Source organism: Hemiscyllium ocellatum, chromosome 4 (genome assembly GCF_020745735.1).
Source record: "Hemiscyllium ocellatum isolate sHemOce1 chromosome 4, sHemOce1.pat.X.cur, whole genome shotgun sequence".
NCBI lineage: Eukaryota > Metazoa > Chordata > Chondrichthyes > Orectolobiformes > Hemiscylliidae > Hemiscyllium > Hemiscyllium ocellatum.
This window is the reverse complement of record NC_083404.1, coordinates 45,116,623-45,132,547: the sequence shown is the minus strand read 5'-3', so window position 1 is coordinate 45,132,547 and position 15,925 is coordinate 45,116,623. Positions and strand designations below refer to the sequence as shown.

The 15,925-nt window shown below is 36.8% G+C and overlaps 1 protein-coding gene across 2 annotated transcripts in view; it reads right to left on the bottom strand.

Annotated features, from left to right (window-relative positions):
* The window catches only part of LOC132813309 (zinc finger protein 236-like), a 162,713-nt gene that overhangs the window by 105,285 nt on the left and 41,503 nt on the right, over positions 1-15,925 (bottom strand). For both annotated transcript variants that reach the window (XM_060823121.1, XM_060823124.1), the window contains exons 2-6: positions 12,022-12,179; positions 6,925-7,089; positions 5,820-5,998; positions 4,574-4,701; positions 1,889-2,061 (exon numbers count right to left, since the gene is read on the bottom strand). In XM_060823121.1, the coding sequence (XP_060679104.1) occupies positions 1,889-2,061; positions 4,574-4,701; positions 5,820-5,998; positions 6,925-7,089; positions 12,022-12,179 (803 nt within the window). The remainder of the gene's footprint in view (positions 1-1,888; positions 2,062-4,573; positions 4,702-5,819; positions 5,999-6,924; positions 7,090-12,021; positions 12,180-15,925) is intronic.

The window sequence follows — 15,925 nt, the reverse complement described above, 5'->3', positions numbered from 1 at the left end:
CAAATGAACATAAAGCATCAGCTTAGAAATTAGTGATGTTAAGGGAGATTTTATTTATAATCACAGCTCAAATATCAGAGGACAATGGTACTGCAATAATCTGGATTCAATTTGTCTACTAGACATTATTATATAATCTAAGCAAAAGCTTTTTCTGCAGTTATCTACATCATCAAAATACATTACACAGATTGGGCTGGCTATTCGACTTGAGGGGTCAATTACAGCCTTAGGTTTTCTTCTTTCGATAAATGCCACATGCTAAATCAGCACAGGGAAGCTGAAAGAGGCAAATCTGAAGTGAAGTGGACAGTTCCCTAACCAGCCAGCAAATTATTTTCCTCCTACACTGGCATAAATATCTGTGGATCACCACTTATTTGAAAACAAGTAGTCGCATGCTGTCATGAGACTTCACTTGGAATTCCTCCCCATCTGCATTATCGCCTATAGCACTAAAACTAACTACTTGCATTTGAATCATATCTTAGATATAAGTAACTTATCATAAGGCATTACATACAGCAGTCTCAAAGAAAATCTGACATTGAATCATATAAGCAGATATTAGGTGAGTTGACAAAGGTAGATTTTAGGGACTGTCTTAGAAGGAGGAAAGCAAGATAGACAGGAGAAGGGACTTCTGGAATTTCAGAGTTCAGGAGGCAGCTGAAGTCAGACACCAATGATGGATCAGATGCTCATGAGACCAAAATTAGAAATGGGCAGATATTCAAAAGTTCAATGAATGATATAAACTGAGATAGGGAGAGGCAAGGTCACAGGGGGATTTGAAACCAAGGACGAAAATCTAAAATGAGGCAATGTTTAACCTGCTAACATTGGTCAGTGAGCACAGAGGTGAGAGATGACCAGGATCTGATGGGCAACTGAGGTTTGGATGTTGCCACATTTATGGAGGATAGAACTTGGAAGCTGGGTCTGGAAAACATTAGTATAAACAGTTCAAGAGGCATTAAAGGTTTTCACTCTAAGACACTTCTGCTTTCATTCAATTGATTCTTCCTATGCAACCCTAGTTTCTTTCACTTAAACGTATGCATCAATTTCCCCCAATTCTCCAGGCCCTAAGATTTGTTAATTTGCAGCGTTGCTTGTTTGTGTTTCATCAAAAGACCACCACATTTAAACCAAAACAGAGGGGGAAAAAAAAATGATCTATCAAGTCAAGTTTCAATCTGGGATCTGACTTGTCCACTAAGAATATTATCACTTGCAATCATAACATAGTTGACAGCTGAGCAGCTAAAAGGAGCTTTTTAGTTGACACAATTGAAAATGTGCAGTGTCTCAGGTTAGTTCATTACCATTGTTACACATGGCTCCTGATTCAGACTTCAATGATTGCAGGCAGCAGAAAATTGCATGCAAGTGCATGTAAAAGGAATGTGACAATTAAAAGGAAGTCTCAAAGCAAGAATGAAAAATATTCTGATAGCTTTTGAAAAAGGTGCAAAAATGTATCTTAATCAGTATCTTATCAACATTCAACATGTTAATTTCATACTACAGATGGAGTTTCTTTTAGGTTTTACTTGAGAGCTATACAGCATATATGTTTTAGGACTCTCTACTAATCATCTAAAACTGAAAATCATGGAAATAGCAGAAAGTTAATAAGAACTGGCTGACAAACAAGAAATTAATTAATGGATAATTATCAAAATCAATAAGAACCCCAGAAATTACCATACTTCACTGACACATTAATAGACTGGCCAGTTTGCTTATTGTTGCAACGACAAGATGAGGTGCAGTTTTGAGATTATCAAATAGCAATACTGTAAGAAATTTAAATCACTTCAACTCTGGATGACATCATGGAGCCTGATTGGAACATTTACTACCCATTAAGGAATACCAATACCTCAGTATGAACCCTCTGTATATGTGCTCGTAGATTGCCCCTCTGTGAAAAAGATGCTGGGCAGAAAAGACAAAAATGGGGTTTTTCGCCTGTATGCTTGATCATGTGGATTTGTAGCGCCCCTTTCTGGTTAAAAGCTTTTCCGCAATCACTGCATTTAAATGGTCGTTCGCCTAAGTTTCAGAATAAAAATGAAAGCTGGTAAGTGGCAAAATATTTGTACGAATAAATGTTTAAATGGTACTTATTATACAATGTACTGGCAATATTTTTAGTCTAGTTAACTAATATTATAGCAATAACATGGCGTGCATCAGAGCTAACTCAATGATAATGGCAAAAATAATATTGTGCTATTTCACAGAACTTTACTCAGGACAGTAAATGTTCAAGGTCTCTCATTTTCCTACAAATAATTAAACACTCTGGCAATTGAATAGAAAATATTTACAGGCACTTGTTCAAAACCCCAACTTTAACACTGTATGAAAGGCAGATTTTAGTTTCATCAACTGTATTTAGAATAATTCTTAATTGCTTACCTCAAGCTACTGGAGTTCACATTCATCAATTAGTTGCATAATTATCATTTTACATTAGATCACTGAAAATTATCAATAGAGCAAGGCAAATACCTTAATGGTAGATATTAAAGCATCTGAATGATTTTTAGGTTAAGCAGTTTATAACATTAAGAAAGATGGATAGCTGCACAATGTAAATTCTAACACATTGAGTTTCTTTCAAAAATATAATGTATTTTTCACAACCTCAGTTAACTTTCATTTCACTCACAAATAATTTTCATAATCCTAGATCTATCACATCATAAGCTATTTTTATTTAAATATATCCACTTACTGACAGCATAGTTAAGGTGATTCACATGTATTTTTTTTTTAAATACACAAATTGATCTCCCATGGCACTTTTTTTTAACCAAGGCTTTACTTAAAATATCTGTCATCTTTTTATCACTGATTTACAGGCCATCTCCCACTCTTAGCACTGGAACAGGAACCTGTTTTAATAGCCCTTTAGACCTAGTCTGCCTTCAATGATATCACGGTTGATATATCGCCAAACTTCCTAAATCTCCCTTTGTCCATTTTTGCTTAACAATTGTCTGTCAGTCTCAAATACAAATTCAACAAAATACCTACTTGCAACTGCAATTTCCACAAGTTCCAAACTTTCAGCACCAGTATGTAAACGTGCTTCCTAATTTGACTTCTAAAAGATTTGGTTCTAAGTTTTAGGCTATGTCTTTTTGATATGAACTTACCTAGATTGCTTTCTTTTGAATATTTATTCACAACCATATTCCTTTATCATGAAGAAAGCCAGCCTATACAGTGTATGTGAAGGCTACTGCAATGTGAATCAGAGAAAAACTGGGTGCTGGGATAGGAAGTGGAGTGGAATGGAGTCAGAATCCTGGGGCTATGAAGCAGCACATATCTTGGAGTTTGTCACCAATATGTATGCAGTTTAACGTATCTGCAGCTTAGGCATCAGTTTAGATTTTTTTTAAAGATTAGATTCTGTGCAGTGAGGAAACAAACCCTTCAGCCCAACAAGTCCACACCGACCTCCGAAGAGTAACCCACCCAGACCCATTTCCCTCTGACGAATGCACTTAACATGACGGGCAATTTAGCATGGCCAATTCACCTGACCTGCACATCTTTGGACTGGGAGGAAACCAGAGCACCCAGAGGAAACCCATGCAGAATGTGCATGAGGAGAATGTGCAAACTCCACAGACAGTCGCCCAAGGCTGGAATCGAACCTGGGACCCTGGTGCTGAGGCAGCTGTGCTAACAAAGGCACCATGTTTAAGTCATCCAGATATTTAGCTGCAATACAGAATTGCAAAGGTCAGATGCTTTGATCAAAAGCACTGGAAGGTGGGATGAGAAAAGGGTCTCTCTGGGAAAAATAGTACTTCAGGTCTGGAAAGGATAGGAGCTGTGAAAGAATGGGAATGGACTGAGGACGGGTGGTGCAAACACACAGCAAAGCTTGTAGAGTAAGCCAGAAGCAGACTTTGATGTCCTCACCTCTGTTGGTGGAGACCAAATCTAAAAAAGTCCACAAATATTGGACAGTCACTAATAAATGTGAAAGGGAAATCAGGAGAAATTCTGATAACCTAGAGTGTGCTGAGAATGTGAAAGATATTAACACGTGAAGCAAAAGGGACAAATATATTTAAGGAGAAACTAGGTGATTAAAGCGGGAAAAATGAACAGATGTTTAAGCTAGCATGATTAAAATAAATTGGAGGTTTATGAGAAGTATAGGGCCACTGACATGGGCTTTTTCTATGTTATACATTCCATGTGCTAAAGACAATACATTTACAGTCATTTGACTAGTACAGGCATTCAATACAAAATCTGCAAATAATCCTTTACTTTTTTCCCCCCAAGAACAGTTATCCAATAGTAATTCAGATTTTGAAATTTTGAAGACCCTCATTAATGCTTTAAAACAACTACTTATTTGCAATAACCAAGGATGAACATTTCACAGACACAAGCTGACGACCATGTATAACCCATTCCTAAAAAGCATTATTTTCTTTTACTGTGCACATAAAATGCATGAAAAATCAATTATATAAATGATCTGAGTAAAAGGCATTAACAGACTTAAATTAGCTTCAACAGTATACCTCACCTGTATGTATTCTGATGTGTCGAATCAACTGACTAGGCTTTTGAAAAGTTTTTCCACAATGTTCACAACGATGAGAGAAGCCTGATCTATCAACATGTCGCTTGTACTGTTTGGTACACAGCGATGACCTGACAATCATAGGGTACAAAACATTGATTAATAGCATTCTGAAGTTTGCGTAACATTTTGCAGAAAAACAATATTCAGCATTCACCACCTATGTCACATTCCTAAGCAATTACACGTCACAGCATTTTTTATATTTGGGTTCTTAGTCCAGCTAGAATTCAAATTTGAAATTTCTAATGCTTATGCAACTCCAACGCTCCATAATTCCTCTCCATGAAACTCTCCCACCCCACTCTTCTTCAAAATATTCCTTAAAACCTATTTCTCTGACCATGCTTTTTGTCACTTATATGGCTTGGCAACAAGCTTTGTCTGATTAATGTTCACACAACAGCATGAAGAATGTTTTATTAGATTAAAAGATGTTATATAAAAACAAGTTGTTGCTGTACAGAGGTTAGAAATTTCAACAACACAGCAGTTAGTTCTGGGCTATCTCCCTTTTCTTGTTTGTTTAAGACTATAAGCACAATACAAATAAGAAACATCTGATGGTGAAGAATCACATCTCATAAGGATTTGATCAATTTCTCTTGACTCCAACAAAAGAAAATCCAGGCCAGATCTCTTTCTTTATGCAATCTACCCTGCTAAATGCTTCCTTCTGCACTCTGCTCACAGTGATGCTCAATGCCAAGTTGTCAATCAACTTTGAGTTTTGACTTACTGACCTTGCATTGTCAATTAACGAAATTTTAATGCTAGGAGTAACATACTTAAAATAAATACTTAGATGCGATTAGTTTAAAATTGTTTCTCCATCAACTTCTGATTACTATTTCTGCAGCCATAAATGGAAGGCACTTTCATACAACTGGTGATAAAATAAGCATTTCCCACTCTCTTAAAATTAAAGTTAGATTTGCAGGATGGCTTAGAATCATGGATTGGAATGATTGAAACAAACAGACAGGTTTTAAACATTCAACTACAAACAAGGATTCTCCTTTCTCCTCCCACCTCACATTACTTAGTTTGCAGTAATCAATTATTTCAATAAGTATTTGAATATTTCAGTACCTCATCACTTCATTACAATTCACTTGAATTTGTGGAGCACTGCCAGAAATCCACACTGACTAAACAATGCACCTTTGTTTTTCAAAACCTTACGTACCTAACCCTGTAGTGTGATTTCATATGTTCTCGTAGCTGAGAAAGCCTTTCAAATTCCTTAGTGCAAATCTTGCAGTTGTGTACTCGGTTTCCATTTAGCTCCTGCCTATGTTCTTCCAAGTGCCTGCTAAGTTGGCTCTGCAGGGTAAATTCGTCTCCACATTCTGTACAGATCAGGTTCTACCACAGGAAAAAATTAAGTCAAGCCATTAGAAGCTATATCAATATCTGCACATCGAAAGTTTTTGAGTTTGCAGCCTTGAATAAGTTCACAATGTTGGCCAGGTAATTGATAAAATTTGCTATTCTGCCATAAAAATAGAAATATTTTCAAAAACAATTTATTCTTACAAATTCTTCCAATTCTTAATGATTAGCATGCCAGTAAACAGGACAGGCTGCTGCAATTCTATAATCAATTACTTTCCTCTAAGATTTCAATCACTGGAAATAAGTGCATGCCAATAATGTAACATTGCATGAGTTAATCGGACCTTGCATATCCTAAGACGGCAAACAGACAATAAAAAATGTTAATTGATTAACCGAATGTGTATTATAAGTATAGATATTTTAAATTTCTAGCATTCCTATAATAATTTTATAAACTACTGAAGACAATAAGTTGTAAAATAATGTCTTGCACAAAATGATGTTGCACTTTTGACACGCAACAACCTTAAAATGTTGGATGATTGAGAGGAGCAATGGCTAAGCATATTTGAATATTTAAAAATGTTTCCCTGAACAAACAGTTCCTCAACTCTTAAGTTGCACATTACATGGCATAACTTTCTTGTCCTTACAAAATGAAAAATCATCCTATTTACCATAAGCATCGCTACAGAAGATCATAATCCTGTAAAACAGTTGTTCAATTAGTTTTCTTTGAAACATTCAACACTTTTTTTTGTCAGTTTCAAAACTTATTAATAACTGGATAAATTTATATTCACATATTTTCAGCAAATTGTTTTCTGGTTTGTTTAAATGGCATTTTCTAGTTTATCATCATTTTTTGGCATATAGAAAGTAAAGAAATAGGGTCCATTTTAGATCTGACTGGGTATAAAGGTCAAGTTGATTAAAAACAGTAAAACACTTACTTCCTCTTTTTCATGGAGCATGATGTGAGCTTTAAGGCTGGCCACACGGGAGAACTTCTTGCTGCACACGGGACAAGTCGGGTCAATTGTATTGTGAGTAGCTTTGTGCAATATGAGATTAATCTCCATATTAAAGGATGTTGAGCATTGGTCACATCGATAAGGCTGTATTAACAGACAAAGCAAAAATGCCATGAGTTTCAAACTTTTAAAAATGTATGTAACTTTTCTTAGCTAACACAGAGCCATCATATAATATCAAGCATTGCACACATTTACAGCTTTTCAAATATTTCACCTTGGATCTGAATGGTATTTTTGCTGTGAGTAGCCAATAATCAACAGTTCTTTGCACTTATTAGCAGTGCCACAAAACGCTGGCCTTTATTTTGAGTGGGTTGGACTGTATGAGTACGAAAATCTTGCTGCAACTCGAGAAGGTACTGGTGAGACCACATCTGTGAGCAGTTTTGCATCTCACATTGAAGTGAAGATATTATTTCATTGGAGACCGCTCAGAGAGGGTTTACCACGGTCATCCCTGGTGTGGACAGCCTGTTTTACGAGCAAAGATTAAACAGGTCTAGGTTCTGCTCATTGGAATGTAAAAGAATGAGAGATGATTTCATGGAGACATATAGTTTTCTTAAGGGGCTTGACGTATATTTAAGGGTGAGATAGGTAAATTCTTGATGAGTAGAGGAATTGAGGGTTATAGGGAAAGGGCAGAAAAGTGGATGTGAGGCATGTTGAATTAATCACTATTTAATTGAATGGCAGAAGAGGTTCAAAAGGCTGAATGCCTACACCTGCTCTTATTTCTTATGGATATGCATAGGAACAGGAGTAGGTCATTCAGCCCCTTATACCTAGAGAGAGAGAGAGAGAGAGAGAAAGACAGACAGACACAGAGAGACAGAGAGAGAGACAGAGAGAGAGACAGAGAGAGAGAGTGTGTGTGTGTGAGAGTGATTGAGAGAGAGTGAGAGAGTGAGACAAAGAGAGAGAGAGACAAAGAGAGAGACAGAGAGAGAGAGAGAGAGAGAGACAGAGAGAGTGTGTGTGAGAGTGAGAGAGAGAGTGAGTGAGTGAGTGAGACAGAGACAGAGAGAGTGACAGTGACAGAGAGAGTGTGTGTGAGAGAGTGAGTGAGTGAGACAGAGAGAGAGAGAGAGAGTGTGAGTGTGTGTGTGTGTGTGAGAGAGAGAGAGAGTGTGTGTGAGTGAGTGAGTGAGTGAGAGAGACAGAGAGAGAGAGAGAGTGTGAGAGAGAGAGAGAGAAGCTAATGGAGAGGTTAACTCTTTGTGGTCTGATTTGAGTGTACACTTGCTTGTCAGAGACTAAATGTTTGTGCATTGTTCCCTGGAGCTCAAGATCCAGGAATGTTATGAATTTAATGTGTATTTTAGGAATCTAAGATGATTTTTTTAAAAAGCCATTTTGTAGGACAATGATACTGGGCATGTTTGCTGAGCAAAGTTACCTCATGACCTTTTCCACATGGTTTACACTAGTCTTTCATTATGATGTACTGTTCAAAGGGAAAATTATCTAGCCAAAGGAATTGGCCAATTGGCCTGGCTTAATCAGGGTTTCCCATTCTAATGTGCCTGTAGTTTAATTAGTCAAGTGTACTCAAACCTGTAAATTGGCTTCTCTTCCTCTACAAATTTTTGCCATTTTATTGCTGCTTATCTGATTAACGATGTGTGTGTTTTTGTAATCTCAGTGCTAATTTCTCTATAAAGACAGCTTGTTTGCAGCAAGGGGAGTAGCCTGAGAGAGCTCTTAGAGGTAAGAGCTGGCGCCTGTACTCTGCTAATGGTTTTAAAACCTGAACTCAAGCCTGGCTTGTAGGTATCTATGTTATAGTGTAACATTGATGCCATTGGTAAATAAAGGTAATAATTTAAACTAAACTGTCTGTAAATTTTGTATTCCAGACTACCACAGAGTACGATCTCCAAGATGAACCAAGAGAGGCTTACAGGTCAAGTCCATTAGGGATTCCCTGAGCCGTCTCAAATAGGTACTTTAACAAAACAGACAGTCATAAGCTGAATTCCACTTCTGATACTACTACATTCGGCCCAGTGAAACAGAATTATCACTGCAGCTGTCATAAAGGCTTGAAGGAAAGTAGATGGCATGGGCTCTCTCAAAGCACACCCTAGCAGCTATGACTTGGAACAGATATCAGGCCACTTAACGACAGGTGTTTCAGACACAAGTGAAGAAAGCTTAATTTGCCCTTGTCCCGTATAGAGATAAGCATGTTTCCTGATAGATACACTTCCTGGCCTCTATTCTGCAACTTAAGAGATTATGTAGTGCGTGAGGAAGCAGGCACAATTTTTAGGCTGAGGTTTTATTTTTCTATTATTCTTCCATTATTGGACTTTTCTTCCATAAGTAGGGGTAGGATGATTTAAAATTTCACCAAACTTTCAAAAGTGAGTCCATAACATTAATTATTAAGCTTCCTTGTATAATTTAATGTTATTTTTTAGCATAACAACATAAGAAAGCATGAAATAACACAAAGACCATTCTGTTACCTAGTTCACTCACTGCAGATATCACGTGATCTATCCAGTCATGCAACTGTCACTTAGCTGTTCAAATCTTCCGACAGAGTGCTTTTTGGTCTCAAGCAGATATTACACATTCCTATATCTTCTTTATGAAAGATGACAAGCCCAGTTCACTAATATTAACACAATAACTATCACATCTCATGCTGTATTCAACCATCTGGTGACATGTGGCACATTTCCAACCAGATTTTTGTGGGGTTAATCAATACTGTATCAGAAGATTTATTAGTTGTTTGTCCTATGCATCAACTAGCCTTTGGACAAAAAAAAGGCTGTTCTAATATCTTGTCTCATATGGTGCCAGAAAGGCAACCTATTTAGCCAAGGTAGAGATGTCTCCTGAACCCCACCACTTTCCATTTCCATTCAAATTACCCTCCCCTGCAACCAGGACCCTTAAATAATCAATTAAGGGCCTATTCCCATCTCACAATGATTATCTCAGCTCCAGGCAGGACAAATGAACAGTTATTTTAAAAAAAAGAACTTGCTGAAGAAACTCAGTAGGTCTTGCAGTATCTGTGGAAAGAGATAGACAATTTTTGGGGTTCAATATGACTTCTTTTGAACAGTTATGATCAGACATGCCATTTCCCAAAGGGGGGTGTCTCACCAAAGCCCGAACGAGAACCACCATGTAAATTCAGCATATTTAGCAATTCAGTAAAGTTAAGTGTTTGAGAACTTTTTTTTTCAGGCAAAAGTAATGAGGTTGACTTTTACACCTCATTACTTTTGCCTGAAAAAGTTTTTTGAAGGATTGCCATACATGGTTGATTCAGACCCAAAGACCATCTCAATATATTAAAAGGTAAAAATTGACAATTCAAAAGAGTTTATATTACTGCTCCAAAGTTTATAACATTAAACTAGTACATTTCATCCAACACAATATAAAAATATAGCATAATGAATTAATTATAACACTTCACTATGAAATCCTTCAAGATCACTCCAATCACTATTTGAACCACCAAACAAATTGCCCCAATACCCAACTGTACAGCATATGGATCTTCATCCTATTCATCAGTATACCTGGCAGAACTGGTAATTTCTGACATCATTTTGCAATTTCTCATCCTTAGCACCATCCATCACATTCGATAGTCCATATTTTAGACTTGCACTGTGGAAAGTACTAGGATCACATTCATTCTACGTATAAATGGCCTACTGTCAAATTGTTACCAGTGAGGGTGCTGGCAAGTGAACGTCTTTTCACCTTCCAACATGAAATTGTTTTACAATTTCTAGATACTGTCCTCAAGAGGTTTACTTATAGATACATCCAAGAACTAAACAACATTCATATGATGATGGGAATAACTTTCATATCAATGTTAGCTGATCTCACATCATGTACTACATTATTAATATGGTGGGATTTGAACATGTTCCATATGAGCAAACTTTGGTCTTTGGTCATCTTCCTGATATCATACACTGTACTTCTTCAAACCATTTCTTGCAATCATTTTCAGACATCCAGCCTCTCTCATGAATACAGATGACAACACCATTCTGAAATTCCTCTTAGGGAAAGCTTTGTACTTGAAGATCAGCTTTAATCTTATGTCATCTACAATGCAAGATGGGACGTGTATGAACCGGAGTCTTCTCATAATGAATGGTCTTTTTCAGCAAACTCGGTATCATGCTTGCTAGTGCATTGAAGGTGTTTTCAAATGCAGGACAATTAATATGCTTACTTTTGATATTAGGTGATAAAATGGTGGAATTCGATTATTTCATTACTGTGTTCAGGTGGCAGACATTGAAATTTTCATTTTCTGAGGGAGCATTAAATCACAACTTTTAATGAACCTGTGCAACACATGTCATTAGACCTGAATTTTGAAATACAATCCTTCTCCGTTTCTCAGAGCGCAGACAATAGTGGCTCCACAACTGACAACATGATCATCTTGTTCTGCCATTTTTGTCTCCAGTCTAAAACTGAGCTACGCACTTGCTATTTTTTCTTGAAGGCATCATGAAAGATCACGTGGTACACATTGTAACTAGACTTGGCAGAGGAAAAATCTAAAAAGCCTTCAAATTAATTAACTGATATAATTACTGCCAAGTAATTAATAATCACACTAAGATTTGATCCACGAAAAACCTTGAACTGCCTTCCACCACTTTTGCTGAACAGCTGAATTGGGTAAAGGTGGATTGATCTTGGCTTTGATGCCTTTTTTGGTTAAAAAGCCTACCAACTCTCTGCATGTGAGAGCCGAGGCATAAAAACAAATATATTACATATTCATCCACATAGACCCATTGAAAATAATGTTAATCTTGTGTTAAAAGCTGATGGATGCAACGACTTCTGGCTTGAAGGAATAGAATTTATCATGTACCCCATATAAAAGTTTATTTTATCTTGAGTAATTGGTATTAATGAGACTTTTTAACAATTATGTTTAAAAAATGTTGCTATATTTGAGGATTTTTGAAGCCTTCTAAGAAGTACAGAAAGAAGGCTGCTTACCTTGTCATTTTCCTCATGCTCCCGGATATGGCGCTGCAATTGATTATATTTGGGAAATGTTTGGAAACAAACATCGCATTTATGAGCACCATGGTATTGAGATTCCTGGGGCTCAAGAAAACCATTTGCATTGTCTGCATTCAGCTGCAGTAAATTATCTGTAAAAGTAAAGCAAAAAAAAACATGAGATGCGTTCACATAAATACATAATATCCTCTCGTAAAATGTTTATTTGATGTAATGTCATTAATATGACAAAACCATAAGCTAAAGAACTGGTCTAATCAAAGATTTGTCCTCATGGAGATGTGCCCAGACTTACTGGGCACTCTATAACTACTCCGCTTTTCAAAATGTAAAGTCAGTCATTTCTCCAGTCACTCATTTCTGACCCATTTTTCTCCCCTTCCTTCCCCCTCTCTCAAAACCATTAAATAATTCCAGAGCATACACCCATTTAAAAACCCTAAATAGTCATGTAAATAAGCTACCACAGCTCAGAGGTTTTGGGCAATGCCAAAGACAAGTGCCAATGTTCTGACTTCTGCACATGCATTTTCAGAAAGAAGGAAGTGGGTGGTAAAGCAGTGATTGAGACCAATTGTAGTGCTACAACAACTGGGAGAAGCAAATGCAAAAATAGAACGCATCTAATTTGGATCATTTAACCAGCTAACCTACATAAACAACAAAGCTCTTCTACGATAACTGGTCTTGTCTTGCTCATTAAGATATGACTAAAAAGGATTAATGATTAAGCTTTTATTGTCACACAAAAGTCATTTATAAATGTGATATAAGCATAAAATTGAAACAAGGTTTAAATAATCATTTGTCAACCTGATGGTTTTGAATATTTTATGATACACTTTGCACTTTGCATTAGTGTATTTTAATAATTAAACCAATCACAAAACAAAAAACACATTGGCCAATTAAATGCAACTTAGATTTTACTCAATGATTAGAGATTGTACAACAGACATTTATAAAAATATGTAAGTTACAACATGGAGACAGATAGTTTGGTCCAATGAACCATGGATGAGTCAACAATCTCTGTTATTGATTGTCTTTGATTCCCATTATAAGCTTCATTTTCATGCTACTGCCTATATATCCCACTTGCTTAAACTGAGTCATAGTATGTGAAAACATGGCATCCTGAACTCTCTGACATCCTCAGTCATGCTTTTGTTAATTCTACCCTGTTTCTTCAATGCTTCCCTTGATGGTTTGCAATCCTTCATGCTCGATTAACTCCCAGCTCAGAATAAATAAAACTCTATCTCACCTATCACCATCATCCACACGAACACAGAAGATCTCATCCTCCCACTTCACATTCTTGCATTGCCTCCCTTAACACTCCCATCGAGTCTTTAAGTGTAACTGAAACTCAAAACCTTCTGAGTCAGCCACAAGTGCTAATAAGCCAAAGCTGAAACCATCATCCAACCATCAGCAGCAGAACCTTCAGCTTATTCATACTCTAACTTTGCTGTTTATCCCTCCACTTCTCTAGTTGTCTCTTTAAAAAGTTCATTTCCTATCTTTGAAGCCAAGTCTTAATCACCCATGCGAATTCCTCTCCTATTACTTGGCACCTGTTGCATTTACTTACTTTCCCCTCTATGAAAGATATGAGCACATATTCTACAGTAAAAAGCTATTATATGCATACAAGTCATTGCATTAAGAAATATCACATAAAATTAATGGTGTTTCACATTTGTCTAGAAATAGAAGTTCATGTAGATTCCAAGTTGTTTAAATTAAGACAAAGAAATTGATAAAATTAATTTGCCTACAATTAAGGTAACATGGCACTGTTCCAAGCACAAACTCTTCATAGGAACACAGTAGGTGAGGTGAAGCAATTGTTAGATTTGTTCAAAATCTCAAAGACAAGATAAAAAAAACACAGCAATGGTCTCTGACATATCTATATTTGCAAAATCCATCCAACATCCAATTGGAGGCAACACTACAAATAAAATTTCAATGAATGATTATTTGGAATACTGAAATAAAACATACAAGCAGATTTTAAATACATGATGACAAACCCTAAATCAAACTGCAGATTCCTCGTAGTTAAGCCATAGAATTATAGAACGCTACACAGTGTTGAAGCAGGCCTTTCACCCATCGAATCCACACTGACCCTCTGAACAGCATCCCAGCCAGACCCACCGAACCCCTGTAACGCTGCATTTCCCACATGTACATCTTTGGACTATGGGAGAAAACCAGAGCACTGGAGGAAACCACAGACACGGGGAGAACATGCAAACTTCACACAGGCAATCACCCAAGACTGGAATCGAACCTGGATCCCTGGTACTGTGCAGCAGCAGTGCTAACCACTAGTCACCCATGCCACGCCTTTTCTGAAAGGAAAGTACAGAACTAGATTAAAAGCACACTTGATCTAATATTTTCTCATCATTAAAAAAGCCAAAGCTGTTAAGTTTGCATTCTACCCCAGCAAATTTCAATAAGTTAAATGTTTCCTCAGACCTATGAGTCTCCATATTTTCCCAGTTCTCAATCTTGACATAATTATCATATTATAGCCCCATCATTTAGGAGATATACTTAACCAAAATTATTCTTTTTACAACACAAATATGCTACATAGACTATATGGCTGAATACAAAACTGCTGTCCTTGAAAAGCTATTTCATGGTCCAAAACTAATGAAGAACTTAAGTCACATGTGAAAATTAATTTTGAAAGCATGATCAGGAATGTATAGGAACAGTCACTGGCAATATAAATCATGTTTAAAAAAATGAGTAACTCAATAAACATGACCTAAAAGAATTTTAGTGTAACCAGAAACTCCATATGAGTTGATATCCAGGTTGTGGAGGTTAGAGAAACAAATCTACAAAGAAATTACACACAGACATAAAAACTATGGTGGTGGATTTTAGTTATCTTAATACAGAATGAGATAGTAATAGAGTAAACGGCAAAGTGAAGAACAAATTTCTGAAGTATATCCAGGAGAATTTTCTTGAACTGACTGTTTCAAGTTCAACAAGCAAGAAGTTATTGCTGGATCTCATTCTAGGGAATGAGATGCGATAGATGGATTAAATGTCAGACAGGTAACATTTAGGGTACAGTGATCATAGCCATCCTAAACCAAATGATACTATGAGAAAGGGCAAGGAGCAAGCCAGAGTGAAGATTGTTAGCAGATGGCAATTTTGAAAGGGCAAGAATGAATCTGACCTAAATAAATTAGAATCAAAGATTAATAGAAAAACTGTACAGGAACAATGGGTTGCCTTTAAAAAGAAGATATTTTGGGTATAGTCAAGATATATTCCTACAAGTAAAGCCAATCAAATCACAGAGCCATTACAGAACAGAAAGACACTTTTGTCTATGCTGGCTCTCCAAATGAACAATGCATCTAGTGTCATTTCCCTACCTTTCCCACATAACCCTGCATTTCTTCCTTTCCAGATAAAAATCTAATTCTATCTTGAATGCCTTGATTGATCCTGCCTCCACCACACACTCAGGCAGTGCTTTCAGGTCCAAAGTGATCACTGTACGCAGTGGTCTCTCCTGTCTCCATTGCTACTTTTGTCAATTACCTTAAATCTGTGCCCTCTTGTTCTCAATCCTTCCACCGACGGGAACAATTTCTCCCCATCTGTCCAGAACTGTCATGATTTTGAATATTTCATCCAGTTTCCTCGAATCTTTTCTTCTCCAAAGAAAAAACAGTCCCAACTTTTCCAGTTGCTTCTCCAATCTATGCACAGTTCCCCATCCTTTGAACCATTCTTATGAATTATAACACCAGAACATACAATCTTATGGGGTCCCACTCAGGCTCTATTGTCTCCTGAATAATTCCAGTATTTTTAAATCAAACTT